The sequence below is a fragment of the Lampris incognitus genome, chromosome 9, assembly GCF_029633865.1.
Source record: "Lampris incognitus isolate fLamInc1 chromosome 9, fLamInc1.hap2, whole genome shotgun sequence".
In the NCBI taxonomy this organism is placed as follows: Eukaryota; Metazoa; Chordata; class Actinopteri; order Lampriformes; family Lampridae; genus Lampris; species Lampris incognitus.
In genome coordinates this window covers 16,811,471-16,830,190 of record NC_079219.1, presented here as the reverse complement: position 1 = coordinate 16,830,190, position 18,720 = coordinate 16,811,471, and the positions used below count along the sequence as shown (strand labels likewise).

At 42.2% G+C, this 18,720-nt stretch overlaps 1 protein-coding gene across 1 annotated transcript; it reads right to left on the bottom strand.

The window, feature by feature from the left end:
- Positions 1-5,460: 5,460 nt before the first annotated feature.
- LOC130117929 (zinc fingers and homeoboxes protein 1-like) lies at positions 5,461-15,322 on the bottom strand. The gene is made up of 7 exons (XM_056286195.1): positions 15,118-15,322; positions 14,495-14,961; positions 12,576-12,785; positions 11,673-11,888; positions 8,970-9,134; positions 5,958-7,202; positions 5,461-5,751 (listed from the first exon to the last, which is right to left on the bottom strand). The coding sequence occupies exons 1-7, from the start codon at positions 15,320-15,322 to the stop codon at positions 5,461-5,463; spliced, it is 2,799 nt and encodes a 932-aa protein (XP_056142170.1).
- Between the last annotated feature and the right edge of the window lie 3,398 nt (positions 15,323-18,720).

Here is an 18,720-nt window from a genome sequence, read left to right as displayed (position 1 = left end):
TGTAACTAGACAAATACAAAACCTAAAAAAAAAAAACAACCTCCTAACAAGAAGCTGGTCATCCAAGCATTTCTCTTCTATCTTGTATGCTAGCTGTATCTATTGTTACAGTTGGGTTTATCGTTCATCTAACTTTGTCTCATTATGTTTTTGGTCAGACTGTTAGCCATTGGTCCACATTAAAACAAATGAACTGTGGCTAAAAGTCTTAAAAATGAGTGCTCACCTGATTCGGCTTTGCGGTATTTGTGCTTTCTGGTTTATAAATCGTACTCATTTGGATGCTTTGTCACCGCATATTCATTACACAATAATAGTGAAACTAATGGAGCTGTAAGCTAAGGAGTTGCCACAAACCATTTACAAATTCTTACTTCAGGTGCATTTAATCTGATTTGGCATACTCTTTGGAGAGCCTTTAAAGTCACCACACACTAATCAGAAAGATTAAAAAAAAAAAAAAACGCACTGCTTCTTGTTCTGCTTAAGTTAATAGAATATTTTCCATCACTGTTTTGCCCAGGTCTGCACCTCAAACTGATTTTTGAGCTAGTACACTTAAGACTGCTGTTGATTGAGTACACCTTGAATTTTATTCAACTCTTCACATGTCTCTTCTATCGAGTTCTGTTTCTAGACTGTGTTGCACAGACAGAGGGCAACCAAAGTACCAAGAAGCCGTTTGGACATATGCTTAACTCTAAAAACTGAATCTGTTTCAAAAACACTACTCTACTGTACACATTTTATGAATCCACATTGTTAACAAGCAATCCATTGATGTCTGGACAGAGTGGTAATGACATGAGTTTCATAAATAGAAACATATAAAACCATTTAAAACAGACTAGCTACTTATACTAAGAGATCACACTGTAAAAGACCATTGGCTGGATACAGGAACATGGGAAAAGGATTAAGCCTAACCTTTGGACAAGGAAACTCTCAATATGAAGGATCTGTGCACTAGGACATCAACACGTGAGAGGTAAACATGGATCGAATATTTAAAGAATTAACCTGAATGATGACTAAGAGAGATGTAAAATGACTGTAAATGTTGGCGGTGACATCAAGTGATCCAGATCTCTGGACCAAAATGAGAGCTTTCCAAATCCTAGTTAACCTTAACCAGTGACAGTGAAATAAGCCCTGCCAGGTAAACAGTGAGTCACAAGGCTCTGGACAAATGTATTAAGAGTCAGTCATTTGCAGGACAATAACAATACAGATGTTATTCACAAAGAAATCTATTTTCATGGTGCTATATACTTAGCCTAGTAGTGACATGCCTATTGTAGAAACTGACATAAAAGTGACACAGAGTGTTAACTTGGCCTAGATTAGGCTTCCCCTGACCCAAGCCCAGAATACCAGCCAGAATACTGTATTTACAAAATGAGCAGTTGATCATCTTGGTTATTGCATGCAGTACTGGAAACAATAACATTTTGAATTTCAATTGTTATCTTTCATGGCCAGGCAGTTCTCACGTGTGTTTTAAAATGGCTCAATATCTATTAAGGTTAATTACTAAATCTGCAGTTTCTATAAAGAATGATGTATAGTATTCCTAATTAAAACATAAGTTAGTATGCAGCTAGCAGTATCTGTTGGTTTTAATGAGAAATACTGAAAGAAAAAATGTTTCAAGATGCATTGGGCATCACAATGTATCAACGCCAAACCGTTATCTGTAAAGTGTGGGAACAGCCTGGTAAAGAAATATAACGTAAAATTCCAAACGCCGCAATATCCATTCAAGAGGACATACAGTAGAAATCTCCAGTATCAACTGCAGAGTCTCTAGGCATCTTTAAGCATCAGCAGAAAGCAGGGCTTGGTCATGCATCACAACTTAGTTTGAACTATTCTCCCGTACAGACTGAAGATATTTTGCAACAAAGCCCAACTCATTCTGTTTCCGTCTCATCAATAATCAGGAGTTGGTGAAATTCTGCTCAAACTAGCACAACAGCCATGGTAGGCACATAGGGTTATCTTTTCAAAACGTCATCGGTGTCCATCCATTATCGCAGAGGAACGGCAGATGAGACAGCTTTTGAACTCTGTAATCTGTCATCTTTCTGTGTTACTCTTGTAAAGCGTGCTGAAAACAGTTTTAGAGCGAAACAGTGTTTGGTAGACATCCCATCACAGCACGATGAGTAAAATGCAATGCTGCTCCTTTACGTATCACAAGTTTTGAACAATTCCTTCCATGAAGAAGATGATGTCCCAGAATGTTAAATGTCCAAACTGTCTGATTAGGACACAAGTTTGATCCAAAAAAATCAAAAAAAATCAGTGGCCCTGCCTATCAGTCTATGCATTCACAATTTAATAGGGTAAGACAGAGTCAATAGCACACTGCCAACAGCTATAGAAACATCTCTTGGGGAAATTACATCATTAAAGTTAGAAAGAGTAGGATTTGTCAGTTGCGGTTTGTAAACAAAACATTCAAAGTCCCCCCCCCCCGCTCAATGTCACCAGAAGGACACGGCCCCTGACCGCAGTTGCCAGGATACATCCCAGTGTACAGGTCAACTCCGCATCGCTCTCCATTCCCATCCTCTCCTTCAGTGCTCGCCAGTGGGTGAAAGCCAACCCCAGATTCACTCTCGTTTTGGAATGAGCTTTGTCCGATGGCGTTTCACCTCGCTAGACTCGCCTCTTCTCAGCGCTGTGTCCGCCATTGTCATAGCTTCCTCATGGATGTGTGTGCTTATGAGCTCAATCTGGCACCTGGTCGCTACATTTTTATAGTGTCATGCTGCCCAAAGGTTAAGGCCCAGAAACGTCCCGTACACAGCAAACTCAGAAAATACCGGAAGAGGACAGGGTCTCCGCAGATATAGACACTGCCACACATGTCTAATCGGTCATAAGTGATGATTGAGAGGGATTATTTTTGTATGAGTCTATATGTGGATTTTTAGGAAAATCCTACTCGTTCTACCTTTAAACTTGGCATAAATATTACAACAAATGACTGGGGAGAAGGGACAGAGTCAGAATTGGGAGCAAGACACAAAGAGAGATGGGAGAAAATGTCTTTGTAACAAAGCAACAATACAAAAACCAAACACCAAATAAAACACATTTTCAAGAGGAGCAGACTTAAAAAATGGATACTCAATTTGTGCATATTAAATGAAAGAAAAAAAAATAGACCATTGTGTCAAAGTTTTTGAACCGTATAAAACTAACTCCCAAAAAACACGTTAAAAAAGTGGGGCAAATGATTAAGATTCCTCTTCCTGCAATCACAAGGAGAGAGCGGAAAAGGTAAAATACTGGTTTAGTTTATAGTGATACAAAACAGATTTGGTCTTTCAGAGCCATTTCATGGTATAATAAGAGATTAAGGTGCCTAATCATGATTTAATCCACTACATATAGAAGTGAACAAAGTGCAGGATTACTTTAGTTTAGGTGCTTCACTTTATAACTCTTCACGGCAGAGTCAAAACAGTATTTGAAGAACAGCAAAACAGAGTTTCGCAAACTGTTGGTCAGGACCAAATTCTGGAGCCAATACTGATAAGTGCAGTGATGGTCCAAATGAGGCTGGACCTCAGGACAAGGCATTTTGTTTTGGCTGTGTCAAGATACTACTCAAATTGTGTTCCTGTCTGAATGACTATGTGAAAACATATTGCGTAATTGGAGCTGGTACTGCCTAGTGCTAGGTCTGATGGAAACCCCTCTTGACGTTTTCTCCACGACCGCTTAGCTTAGCCGTGGACATTAGTAATGATTGTAACCGAGAAAATTCCTTGGGAAACACAAATGTCAAATATTTCTACAATCACTGGCCTGACAGTGGCCGTTATTCAGTCCAGGAACTGTGTGTTTTCCTGGGCTACTGATGCTCCACACAGCATAGGAAGATACAGCAATTTCACAAATTTAACTTTGGCACAGCAGTCTGTCGCATTGTCGGAATCTACGTAAAGCTCTTTATAAAGGTGATAATAGCACAGGATGTGACGCTCTAAATAAAACTAACGCCCATGATGGTGGAACAATAGTAGGGGTGGGAACAGCAATGCATCTTTGACAGATAAGTCTCTCATTTTCCAAAAGATCTGTTAGTGTTCAGTTAAAAAAACATAATGAATATGCTATCATTAGCATTCATATATAATAATAATAATAATAACAATAATAATGTTATTATTATTATTACTATCGTTGTTGTTGTTGTTGTTGTTGACACATCCTGAGCATTACACACACTTAAAAGAACCAGTTCTTCCATGGCATTCATTCAACATTAAGGTGTGATTTTGTCTCATCTCTCATTAAGCCTTTGTGTCTGAGAGAGAGCGGAGCACTTCAGATGACCGACTGACTGCACATCAGACCAGACACACACACTCAACCTGATCTCAATTGTCAGGGCAGACATGACGGTCAGTGCTGAATGATGTCAGGTCCTTAACTTACTGTATACACAGGCGCTACAAAAGGATAACATATTCTACAGTGAAATCAGCTGGTTTAAAAATTAAGCGTAAACTGGAAAAGAACAAGGTGCATATTTAGTGTGTTTTTGATTGGGGAAATCATGCAGCAGTAGATCAATAACCATTTGAATACCTAAGGTATTCATTCCTTTAGGCTGTGCATGCTGTTCATTTTGAAACCAGGGGAGATTCACTCATGACCTTGCTGATCAAAATGAAGCCTAAAGAAGCGAAAGACCAAAAAGAGGACATCATACAAGCACTTCCGGAAACTCGTGAAAATTCAGCATCAGTGAGTCGATCAACTTCTTCTCTTCCTTAGTACCATTTCCAGCAAGCATTACACCTAAATTTATGAAATCTCTTGCCAATAAGGGTCTGCATTTAAAAACTGCTTCTCTCAGGACCAATACTGTCTCCAGGGTCATTTTTACATTCTTGCGAGAACTATTTCAGCTGCCACGCAGCTTCTTCCAATTACTCCCCCAAAAATGGAACTGGGTCTGATCAAGCCTCCAGTGATTTTAAAGACACTAATATTTGATAAAGTTCTGATGAAATATGGTGTAAATGAGGTGTTTCTTTTTTTTTCTTCCTGTTTTAGTCGGTGTGTCGCGCAAGATGTTCATGGTGTGGCTCGTTCTCCACAATGACCCTGTTCTTAGGTGCTTTATCTTATATACAGTCAATAGCACAAGTGTAAGGACAGTGAGCTAAAACTTTTCTTTGTTGTCATAGTTTCAATATGATTTGATGTGGATGCCAATATTAACCCATTGTCAAAAGCTGATAGTCCATCTGTTAACCTCATGTGAAGGTACTCAGATATATTTTGACAATGTTGAATTCATATAACAAATCAGTGCCAATGGAAATCATCTGCAAAAGAGAATAACTTCAGCTTAATGTCACAATAGGCAAAATTTCTCAGGTAACATTCAGATACGTTTCACCGCGTTGGACAGATCCCGGTCTCCCGCCACCTCTAGTCCTCAGAACCTGACATGGATTTTCTGACGCTGCGAGATGGCTCCCAGACCTCGCTTTCATCAGAATCATCACCATCATCGTCCTCATCTTCTTCTTCATCATCATCCTCCTCCTCCTCCGCTGCCGTAGCATTCTGCTCCTCATTGGCCGTGGCAGAGTCTCCCCTCATCTCCTCTACCTCCACTCCTCCTTCCTCGCGTCGATCATTTGCCCCTGCAGCTGGATTCTGGAAGGGATCAAGCCCCACATCCAACCGTCGCTGGACTTCAGCAAACCACTCCCTCACCTGTCAGGGGAGAGACATAGCTTAACTCTGTATATGTATTTAACTCTGTATTAAACTCTGAGTTTATGGCAATTAATATTGTCTGCTACATCAAACATCAGCCAGATATTAGTTAACACCTCAAAAAAAACATTTTGGTGTTTCTGACCTCTTCACTAACAAATGCCTTTCCTTGCTCACATCCCATTAAAATACCCCATCATTACCTGTTCATAGCTCATGTTGCTCTTTGCAACAAGTTCATCTAGGTCTTGCTCACTGAGAAAGCGGTGCTTCAGGTAGTACTCCTTCAGGATGTCCCGCCCACTCTTGAATTTCATTGACAGGGAGGACTTTTCAGCATCTGCACTGGAGGAGGCGGACCTCTTGGGCTGCTTCCTGGTTCGTGACCGCCCCCAGCCTCGGTTACGGGCGCGCCTCTTCCGACCGTTGTTGTTGCTCCCTCCCACCTTGTTGCCTCCACCATTAAGCCCCTCAACACCACCACTCTGATACTGGTAGAACCACTTGAGGTTGCCGTTCTTCCAGGAGTAGCGTGAGTCTCCGAACCAGTTGACGATATAGGACCTGGGGAGGCCACTCTCCTCCGCCAGCCGGTCATATTCTTCTGCTGTGGGCCACTGGGTCCGCACAAAGACACTCTTTAAGACATGGAGCTGCTCGGGAGACTTCTTACTTTTTTCTTTGCCATCTTTATTGGTGCTGGTTGTGGGCTGCGGCTTACATCGACTGCCAGGAGGAGTCTGGCTACCTTTTCGAGACGCGAGGGATGAAGAAGAGGGAGAAGTCGTCCCTCCTCCTCCTGTTCTTCCTCCTTCCCCTCCTTTTCCTCCCTCAGACTCCATACTCCCTCCCTCAGGGGACTCAGAGGACAAGGCTGTGACAGTTGGCGTCTTTCGTCTCTCAGTGAACCAGGCATCAATCTCTCTTCGTGTCAGTTTGGTCTCTGTCCTCAGTCGACTCAGTTCTTCGTCCGACGGGGTGCTGTTCTTCTCAAAACTCTCCTCCAGCAGCACCAGCTGCTCCGGTGTCTTCTCCTTAAACTTTTGCAGGGTGAAGTCTGGGAAAGGGTTCCATGTTTTGGGCTTTGTCTCCTTCTCTTTCACAGGAGGTGTGCAGGGAGGATGGGGAGATGTAGGGGTCTCGTCGCTCGAGTCGATGACGATAGGGGCATTGCTGCTGCTGCTACTGCTGCCGCCTCCTCTTCCGCCTGCCACTGCATCATGGAAGACAATGACATGGCTATTCTTTGAGTTGCGCTGGTTGTATCTGGTGTCACTGAACCATTTTTTGATCTCTCCTTTGGTCAGGTTGGTGAGCTTCATTAACCGAGCAATTTCTGCATCACTGGCAAAGTGGTTCTTTAGATAGCTGGCCTTGAGCTCTGCCAGCTGCTCTTTGGACTTCTTGGGCCGCATATTGAAAGTGTCAGCGCTAAGGGCGGAGTTCTCCTGAGGCGGAGGGCAGAGTTATGTATTAGACAATATGTTTTGTGGGTTTCCACGATTTACGTCATTTTGAATGCAGATATGAATCAAACTAAGTTGAAGCAGGGGTGTGGTTTATGCCGGGATCAGACTACATGATATTTTTATCTTTCATGGTGGTCACCATGTCAGATTAGGCAATCACAGTGCCATAAATTCTTGCTGTGTCTTTGCCGGCAGACTGGCAACACTACAAGTCTTGTGTACTTATTGTCGTGTTCCAAAACAAAAACAAAAAAAAAGATTGAAGATGCTGTTGCAGCTAGTGCTACTGGGGAATGATAACCTAGCATAGCTTAACCAGCTACTCTACTCACCAGGTTGCTGAAGTGCCTCTGCTATTTCTCGCCGACATATAGCCTATCTTTTTTGACTCTGTCATGGTCCTCTCTCAAGGAAGCGTTAAAAAGGCAGGGGTATTGTTGCCACTGCTCAACGAACCTTTCCTCGGTTTCATCGTTCGACCTGACATCAGCAACAGCAGCATCGCTTTCTCTTTGCCATGTTTACATATGTGCGCCAGAGAGCACTCTGTCATCCTATTGGTCAGCGTCAAGGAACACGTCGTAGGAGACGTCAGGAAAATACAAAAAATTCTGACATGCTAGACACTTTGTCAGGGTGTTGTGGGGCATCCCACATGCCACATCACTGTTCTTCAATTATGTCACACTACACAGGGTAAAGATGCCCGTTCGTCATTCCCAACATAGACCCGATGCTGGAAATTTGTCGGTGAAATCATGTTGTCTGATCCAGACATTAGGCATTAGTTTGGAGAAAGGCTGAATTAGGAGTGGCATCTCAGCAATAAGGAATAAAACCACCCTATTTATGTGTGTTTATCAGCAGGAAGCGAGAGAGAGAGAGAGAGAGAGAGAGAGAGAGAGAGAGAGAGAGAGAGAGAGAGAGAGAGAGAGAGAGAGAGAGAGAGAGAGAGAGAGAGAGAGAGAGAGAGAGAGAGAGAGAGAGAGAGAGAGAGAGAGAGCAGCAGCAGCAGAAGAAGAATGCTGTCTACCTCTGTTTGATTGGTGTCTGATAAAGCTTAAATGGTTGTGCTCTTTGTTACAGACTTTAATTTACCTGCAAATGATTTAACAAATGTGTAAGGCTTCTCTAAGGGCTGTGTTATTTCATAATTGCTGAAAGTGGAATATTGTTGTGTGCTGTGGTAGTGCGGTATAGATAGGGTGTTATGTGCACCATGTTTGTTGATATATTTTATTCTTATTTCTATTTCTTATCTATTTTTTATTTCTGTTTGTTTCTGTTTCTATTTTCTTATCTTGTATCTTGTTAGTTTTTAGTTATTAGAGCATGAGTGTCTGTAATAGAACTCAATTTCCCCTCGGGAATAAATAAAGTATTCTGATTCTGATTCTGATTGTTTCCGAAGCGTTAATCCCATGAAAGTATCTGAGCCTCATCACACATATATTTGCTAGAAGGGAGACAGAGGGAAGGCAATGTGGATGCAGATGTGAGCTGAGCTAGTTTAATTGTCAAGCTTAAACATGCATAAAATAATAATGAATTATAGCACAAAGATGCATTAAAACAAACAAATGAGTATTCTACTACTGGACCCACACAGCCAATGCATGGTTAAATTATGATAGAATCTCACCAACCCATTGCAATGAAAATGTGGCTATATTCCTCAGAGGCAAAGGAATAGAAAATTTGTTTAAAAGAAGACACTTTATGCTTTGCATTTAGCTGGATGCCCACCTGTGGAGAAAGGGATGGGGGCTGGACAGTGGTGGCCCGTTTTAGTTCACTGTTCCCTAGGCTGGGTTGACAGGAAGCTCCTTTAGAGCTCTGGGATTGACTAGGCAATCCTGCCACAGTCAAGGTAATGGGGCTGGAAGCTGGAAGGTTGCCACCTGGGCCCACCTATAGAAAGAGCCAGAAAACCAGGAGCAGTGGGTGTATGTGTGTGTGTGTGTGTGTGTGTGTGTGTGTGTGTGTGTGTGTGTGTGTGTGTGTGTGTGTATATATATATATATATATATATATATATATATATATATATATATATATATATATATATATAATTATGATTTCCTGATTCATTCATATATACCAGCCTAGATCCAACTGAGGTCCATGGGGTACAGGAGCCTATCCCAGCAGGCACTGAGCAAAAGGCAGTGAGACACCCTGTACAGGTCATCAGTCCATCTCGAGGCCCACACAAACACACGCATACCACCATTTACACTCCTATTAATAGCTATGGGCAATTTAGAGTGTTCAATTCACCTTCCTACCAAGCATGTCTTTAGACTGTGAGAGGAAACTGAAATAAACATGGAACTGGAAATTTCCTATTCCTACTGTTCTTCTTCTCCTTGCTAATATTATGTGTTTTATCACACTACTCGTTGAAAGAAATTCTTGAAGCACCACAAGAAAGATAAAAAATTAAATAAGGATCAATAGAGAATAAGGCTAAATATGACTAAAAGAATAGGTATGGTCAAAAGCAGATAACTCATGAAGTTAAGGATCTGGGCTGTTCACAGATGAAGGCAGTTTTAAAATGGCCAAATGTTGGGGCGTCCAGGTGGCATGGTGGTCTATTCCATTGCCTACCAACCCCGGCAATCGCTGGGTCAAATCCCCGTGTTACCTCCGGCTTGATCGGGCATCCCTACAGACACAATTGGCCGTGTCTGCGGGTGGAAAGCCAGATGTGGGTATGTGTCCTGGTCGCTGTACTAGTCCCTCCTCTTGTCAGTCGGGGCGCCTGTTCTGGGGGGAGGGGGAACTGGGGGGAATAGCGTGATCCTCCCACGTGCAATGTCCCCATAGCGAAACTCCTCACTGTCAGGTGAAAAGAAGCGGCTGGCGATTCTACATGTATCGGAGGAGACATGTGGTAGTCTGCAGCCCTCCCCGGATTGGCAGAGGGGGTGGAGCAGCGACTGGGACAGCTCGGGAAGGGTTAATTGTCCAAATTCGATTGGGGAGAAAAAAGGGGGAAAAATTATTTTAAAAAATAAAATAAAATAAAAAATTGCCAAATTTAAAGGGCTCAGTCTGTGTAGCTCTCAGATGGTCAGGGAGTATTACACCAATGAAGGGCAGCAGAGCCCAAAGATGAGTAACATATTGTGCAAAGCTTAATTCTGGTGATTCAGAATGGAGTAGAACAAAACAAGTTTTCAGGACGTATAAACATTTGGTGACTAAAGGGGTTCTGCTCCCTACTTGAAAAAGTCTTAAGGTATAGATGTAGGCCCAAAATAAGTTGTAAGCCAGGTCCCCTCATGATTTGTCTACAACAATGCTTTCTTGTTCCTCAGTGATATATGTTTTCATACACAAGACTCTCAGCGTGAAATAAAAATTTCTCCTTCGTGACTTGGAAAAAAAATATAGGACTTAGAAAGGGGCAAACAAGGATAGATGTGATGAAAAATGACAAAGATTAAAACATCCATACTCTAAATGGAAAAAGCTAGACATATTTCGGTGACTATGGAGAAAAAACCCCCCACAGTTATGAGCCAAGCAGCAGAGGGAAGAATCACACCACAACAAAAGCAATAAAAGCTGCAAGCTGCATGCAACCTCAGCCGTGACACACCAAAAATTTTGCCAACAACAGTATTTTCCAATAACACCACACATTAATTTTCATTAACATTTTTGTTGGGTGAAGCATCTCATGTTAACCACTGTGATACTGTCCTTGTTGTTAATTCTTATCTTAGCTCAAAAACTTTGCAATTATTTAACTCCACATGCATTATCTTTAATGCTGCCAATGGATCGTCACGTTTAAGGCAAGAGAGCAGTCCACAAACAGAGGGTTTCCGTGTTCAGTCAAACCAAGTTAAATCAAGTCAGACCAAGTGACATCACTTCATGCTGAACCACCTGAATTCGAATCAAGTGACTTCAAGCTGGATCAGATGACATCAATGTCGAGTCTTTGTCGAGCCAAGCCAGGCCCATCTCACAAGGTAGGCTAACACTGTGGTGAGGTCTTGTTAAATCAAGTCTGATTAAAAGTGCACTGTGGCTATCCTGGAGCATAACGGGATTAGTAAATATCAGTTGGGGTTGCTGAATGGTACTGATTGAGACAAAGTAAACGACATCCTGCCCCCCACTCTCCAGTTGAATGCTCTGGTTACTGTCTGATGCTTTGATCCCCCAAAAAACATGGCTTGCACTCGCAATCCTCAGTAAACTACAAAGCGATCACAATGAACAAGCTACTGAAGCTGTCTGAAAATGACAGATGCCTACAAACGTGCTGTGCATCCGCAACCTTTTTAATTGATTTCATTTGTCTTGCATGCCTTTATTAATTGTTGTTATTCACAACACTGAATGAGTGAGGTCAAGATACAGGTAGAATTATGCATGGTCTACTATGCAATTATGCATAGAAGACCACCCACATCCTTCCCTACCTACCTGTGTGAACACCAGGCCAGGCTGCCCAACTATCTGGCAGGTTTGGAGGATGGACTGGAGGCCGTTGGCAGCCGCTGACAAGTGGTGAGCAGGTATGACAGTGATGGTCTGTGGCACTGTATGCACTGTGCCATTAAACTGCTTCCTCCTGGCCTCCTCCACCTCCTCTGGAGTCCAGCTGACACCATGCTTCAGTCGCTGGGCTGAGAACCATACCTGTACACAGGGTAAAAAAAACCCAACTTGATTATTCTGAAAATAGGTTATAGTGTTGATTTACATGAGACTTAATTTCATAGTGATAGCCACAAAGGAAATGTATCTTTGAAGTTGACCTAATTTTACGTTAAGTACAACAAGAACATTCATATTACATATTATGTATAGTATCCATAAATATATCCATCCATTATCCAAACCCCATATCCTACTCAGTGTTGCAGAGATGCTGGAGCCTATCCCAGGAGTCATTGGGCGGCACGTGGGGAGACAACCTGGACAGGCCGCCAGTCCATCACAGGACAAACACACACACACACACACGCACACACACACACACAGATTCACATCTAGGGACAATTTAGTATGGCCGATTCACCTGATCTGTATGTCTTTGGACTGTGGGAGGAAACCGGAGCCCCCGGAGGAAACCCACACAGACACAGGGAGAACATGCAAACTCCACACAGCGGACGACCCAGGACGACTCCTGAGGTTGGACTACCCCGGAGCTCGAACCCAAGACCTTCTTGCTGTGAGGCGACCGCACTAACCACTGTGCCACTGTGCTGCCCATCCATGAATATATGTATTTTGTATTTGCATATACACACACACACACACACATACACAAAGACACAGGTAGTGCAACGAAAACTGAAAATGCATCCCTCTTCAGTCTACCTTGATCTGCTCCTCGGTGAACTGGGTCTGTGCAGCCAGGCTAGCAATCTCAGCCATGGATGGGTAAGGGAACTTTTTATAAGTGTTGCCCAGCAGGGGGTTGGTGTCCATGGCTGCGCTGTAAGAAGGGATGCTGCTGAGGGGAATCAAGAGCTGGGTCTGTGCTGCTGCTGCTGCTGCACTCTGCTGGGCCTGGAAAGCTGACAGCACCTGGGAGAACGGAGGCGGGAGAGGGCGATGAGGAGGTTAACGAAGACCAGTAATAGTGGCAGTTGAAGTAGTGTTACTGTGGCAGGAATGAGGAAAAACACAGAAGACCAAGGCGAGTTTGATGTTTATTCCTCAACTCCAAAAACCAACTGCAGCAGGAACAACCCTGCACCGGCGAGCCCGGGAACGTAAACCACGCCCCCAACTCACAGTCCTGCTGGGTGAGAGGCATAGCCCCTAGTGTCCGCCACATTACTACTATTTGTTCAACATACTATGGTAACATAACAACATCATGATTATTATTGTAATAACACACTTTAATAACGCCACTGTTTAAAAACAATGGTTTAAACACTACCTGTTGAGTGCTATGTGCTTAATGCAATAGTCTGCAATATTTTATCATGGTAGCAGACTGAATTACCCTTAGAGAGAAAATAAAGATTGACTTGAAAGAAGACAGACAGACAGACAGATAGATAGATAAATAGATAGATAGATGGATAGATAGATGATAGTGGGTTTTAAAACAAAGAAAGCAGAATGTAAATGAATTACAGTTAAATAGTGACATAACTGCAAATACACACACAAACATAATCTCTCTCTCTCTCACACACACACACACACACACGCACATGCATCACCTAAGGGTATACTAGGTCTGGGAATTTCTAATTCAAAATTTTTTATAAACTCAAAGTGAACCAACTCATATTCATGATAAAAGCATCAATAAATAGCATTAAGTTTTCCTTCTCTTCGCAATCATCTAGGCACTTTGTTAACCGTTCCTTCACAGTCAGCTATCCAATTCACACCCCTGTCCCTCACAAACCCTAACTTGAGCAGATTGTAATTAATAAATCCCTATATGCAACAATGTAGGTATATTCCTCACACATACATTTAAATGCATCACCCACATATACAGGTGGATAAACACATGAGGTCATCATTTAGCTATATTATCTTAGCTCAGATGTGCATGCAGTTAACAATCTGGTCCAACTGGTATGTGAATAGAATAGTTGAAAAAACACGAACATATCAGTTTATCATGTTTTAAATGTAGACCTCCCTCCATCCCCACCCCTACCCCTGATTTGTGTGGCTAAACCCATTTGACATTAAACATTTTTCATATCATAACACTTTCAATCAAATTTTAGTCAAACTGCATCACAACTACTTCACCACAAGCCCCCTCTGGTATGTTTTATCTTCCAGACTGCTCATTAGTACAGTCAGGCTTGCATCAAGAACCTGTATTTAGTACATTATTTAGTACATTAGTACAGTCATCAATTCCAAATGTAAATCTCTCATATTCAAGCATCTGTGCATTTGTCACGATCTATTTTTCATAGTTATCCCAGCACTGCCACAAAGAAGTTAGTCAAAGCCAGAGTGTAACATTTAATAGCATTTGGTGATAGAATGACAACGTGTCACTCATTGTGTCTGTCACTGTGACATCAAAATGACACAAAAACTATAGAGGATGACTTGCAACTCCATTTAGACAATGTGGTATTACGAAGAGAAAAAAATAAAACACTTTTTTGAAGAAACCCCTTGAGTCTTATTTATTACTCACAGCTAAGGGTGATGAATAAAATATTGGTCAAGAGCACATATTGACATTAATACAATCAGTTCACATATCCGTTGTGTGACCTAGTGTGTTAACTTAAGTCTCCTACCTGTGCAAGGCCAGCAGGCAAAACAGTGGGATTGAGTGCAGACGACTTCTTCTGCTGCTCTGAAGAGGCAAGGTTGACTAGTAAGCCACCTCCTCCTAACTTCATGGAGTCGTGGAATAGCATCTCCACAGGTGTCATGGGCCCCACAGGAGCCTCGATGGGCTCCTGCTCTCCTCCCTCATCCCCTTCACCACCTCCCCCGAACCCTTCCGCTGACTCATCTGTCGACTTCAGGGAGACGGCTATCCTCTTAGGTTCAGATTTGCTCTTCATCCTCATTATGGGGGTCTTGCTCAGGGAGATGGCGGTGACAACTGCGGGGTCTTCTCCACCCTCATTGGGTGTGTCACATTGTTGGTTCTGGGCTGGATGCTCACCACTCAAATCTTCCAGAGGTTTTGTAGCGCTCCGTTTCAGTGAGGTACGGAGGATACCGCTGTCCTCTACGGTGGGCAGATTGGGCTCATCTGTAAAAGAGATAAAGCTTTACTTTTTAGTTTTTTTAGATCTCCATATTTAAGTACAAGGAAAATACAGATTTCAACAATGCTGAGTGATACTGGTGAGAATACCACCCCTGGTAATAAAGTAGATGAAAATCAAGACTAAACAATGACCCTCACCTGTATCTGGTGGAGTAGGGACCACTACTACTGCCTCACCAAGCTCTTCTACTGTTGGACACTCTTCTGCCTCCTCCTTCCTCTTCATTTCCTCCTCCACCTCTTCCTCTCCTGCGCCCTCTGTTTTCTCCTCCACGTCCTCCTGCTCCACCACATCAGATGGCAGCACCATGCAAGGCGTGGTTGACTTGCGGCGGCTCGACATCTTGGAACCAAATTCTTATATTGTACTCAAGAGCGGAGACGATCTGTGACTAAACTGTAGAGGCTCACCACAAGCAGTTCACATGCTCGAGTCCTTAACTGGTGTATTTCTAGAGTGAGAGAGAGAGCAAACGAGGACTCCATGAGATGTTCATGTAAGGAAACTTAATACTTTTTGATGCTGATTTCTCAGGTACTTTGTTTGTAAAATGCCTTTGAGGATTGGGTTCACATTGTTTTTGTATAATACAAGTATGTTGGTGTTGAGCACAGACGAGCTTTTTCAAACTAATGCCCATATAATAATCGTGTTAAAAGGCATTTGTAACAGTTTATTTAGCCTAAGGTAATGAAACAATTTGTCCATCTGGCAATAAAAAAGACAACATAAAGTTTTTTTCATTCCATTGACAGACATACAGATTATGCAAGGATCTTTGTGTATAAAATCAGGCATTCATTCATTCAGTTTCAAGCATTCATTCATTCAATTCACAAGATATAATGCGATTTCATAACTTATGAAATTGCTTTATATCGTACTCATAAGGCATTATAACACAGCCCATGCATAATATAGAACAGAGCTTAATGCATTACACAATACTGTAATACAATATACATTTGGGTATAAACCCATTACCAATCAGATTCAATATGTATCAAAATCCATGCAATACTATACTACAATGCATGTTATTTTGGATATGGTCATCATATAAAGTTAATATATAATAATAATAATAATAATAATAAATCAAGCTTATATGGCGCTTTTCTAACACCCAAAGTCGCTTCACAATGAACAACGGTGAAACAAGACAACATAAACATAAGACTAAACATAACACAGGCATACAGGGGTGGATGGGAAGGGGGTATATACAATATGCAATTATTACACTGCATTCAAAATCTATGCCAAATTTGCTGTTGCCAACCCTAAACAAAGTGCACTTGAACATGCAAACCTTATTTTATCAGCAAAAATGTGCAAAGTAAATGGAATTATCCCATATATTACACTCCCTGATTTGATCAATCAGCTCATTTTTCATAATGGTCATGACTGACAACAGATAATGATTTATGCAGATCTATCGGCAGAAAGAGGGCAATTTGAGATATTGCTAGACCCCAAAATAAGGCCTTCCCTTTGAGACCTTATTTCCCCATCATTCACTGTGATAGAGATGTTGCACCAAATTTATTGTATTTTTCTACACTGAACGATCAACTTTCAGACCAAACTTTTGATGACGGCTATTTTAAACGAAATTACCTGTTGTTAATAACCTACTGGTTTTACTAGGGTTAAAGAATGACTCCACACAGCATGGTATTTTCTCTTACAGCAGCATAAAAGCTCTATTAACAGTGAAAAAGAAAAAAAACTTATACATGTGCATTTTATATATCAGTTAAGTAACAATAGACCCAAACCCATCACACACATGCATGTAGCCCACATGTGATGTGGGCCAAACTAGCCAGTAAGAAGACAGTCATTATTGATCATGTCTGCTAGTAAACTTACTGTAACTACAGAAACGTGCACAGTGTTGCTCCTCAAGCTGTCTTGACGAAGACTGGTTTTGGAGTCTGGGGAAAGCAGCTGTCCGGTTTTTCTATGTCGACATATGTCGCTTTCTCCCACACCGGGAAATCGTTCAGCCCCAGCCGGGCCGGGACTGCAGTATCTCGGCTTGCGGGTCTCCCAAAAAGCAGCGGAGGGATCGGCGAGACTGGAGTCTACCGCTTGTGTCTGCAGATGCTGAAAACACTGAACATCTCCCTCCTTTTGCAACAGTTACACTCTTTCCAATTCCGCCCGTGTAAAGTTATTTCCCCCACAGCACAGCCATCGCCAGCATAACAGGTCCGCCAATATTGTGATGGTTTTTGCTGACCTAATTCTCTGATATTTTTTTAATGGCAGAATTTTTTAATGATCAAAAGGCGTCATCATTCAATGTGATACGTCGTGACGTCATTCCCCGGCGACTGTCGGCGCGGTGAGAATTTCACGAAGTTACAAAGAAAAATCCGAAGGATTTGACGCACACACACACACACAAAAAACCTAAACAAAAATATTCAGACTGGCGTGCGTATACATTTCCCGAGAACTACAAAAGCCGTGACGTTGAACGGTGTACAAACACGGCCGTGACATTTCCGTTTACGGATCAGGCAGGCTGCCAAAATGTCCTTACATGACCTGTCATTTCAGGCTGCGTTCAGTAGGACAGTTCATTACTTGGAGCTGTTTGAGGACAACTCAGGCAGTCGTGTATTCCCACCACTGATGCTCGGTTTATGTGTGCCGCTTGTTTACGCGCTATTGTACTTCGTGCAATCGATTTCTATCGATTTCTATGACCAATATAGCTATTTCCTTTTCGCTTTTAATCTGCTCTGAAAAATACATTCAATACTAAGCCAATGAACCTATGTCCCCTGCATTTAGTCAAATGTGGAGTTCGTTTTAGTAGATACCCCAAGACAGTTTATATGTATGCACGTGAATGAGCCCGTTTAATTTGCAGTAAGGAGAGCCATATGGCGTAGTCTTGAAAACGCTTCACAAGGTGAATGTGTATTATGCGAGTGGATCTATTTGGGGGTGACACAATATTATATGCTCTCACCAATGTCCCCAAGATGTTGTTAGGTCAAAGAGTTTGGGTTAAAACAAACAACTGATTCCTTGGGGGGGGGGTGCTGAGAAGGCACTCTTTTATGGCTGTGACCTACTTCATATTCAGTTTTAAGCATAATCATCTCTGAGCTTCCCATTAAGCTACAAATTGTCTTCTACTGCTGGCTGAGGGAGCCGCTTGACTGGGGCAGTTGTGGTTGGATTTACATTTTGAAAGTAAAAAAGGAGGAATTATTACCAGTTGTACCTGGTAGCCTAGTATTTAAACTAACAATTTTCAAGTTACAAGCCTGCTCCTCTATTGGGCTGCTGCCTCCTCCTGAATGAAGCACATGTGACTTGGTATGTCAGAGAAAATATATTGTGATTCCATGAACCATAAGTGAAAAGTAAAAGCAAAAGGTAAGCATGGTGACATCTTAGCAAATTAAAAACAGGATGTAAAAGAAGTGCATCAAGTTTAGGGGAGATATTTCGATAGGTATTTAGATAGAAGTTCAAATTTGGACATCACCAGTGGGGCGCTTTGTGCCCTTGGCAGTTTACCTAAAAGAATATACCATCACAGGTAAGACATCAGCCCTGTGATGGCCTGGCGGCCTGTCCAGGGTGTCTACCCGCCTGCCGCCCAATGACTGTTGGGATAGGCTCCAGCATACCCGCGACCCTGAGACCAGGATAAGCAGTTGGATAATGGAGGGATGGATGGATGTAGCATTGCCTTGGCAAACTTCTCA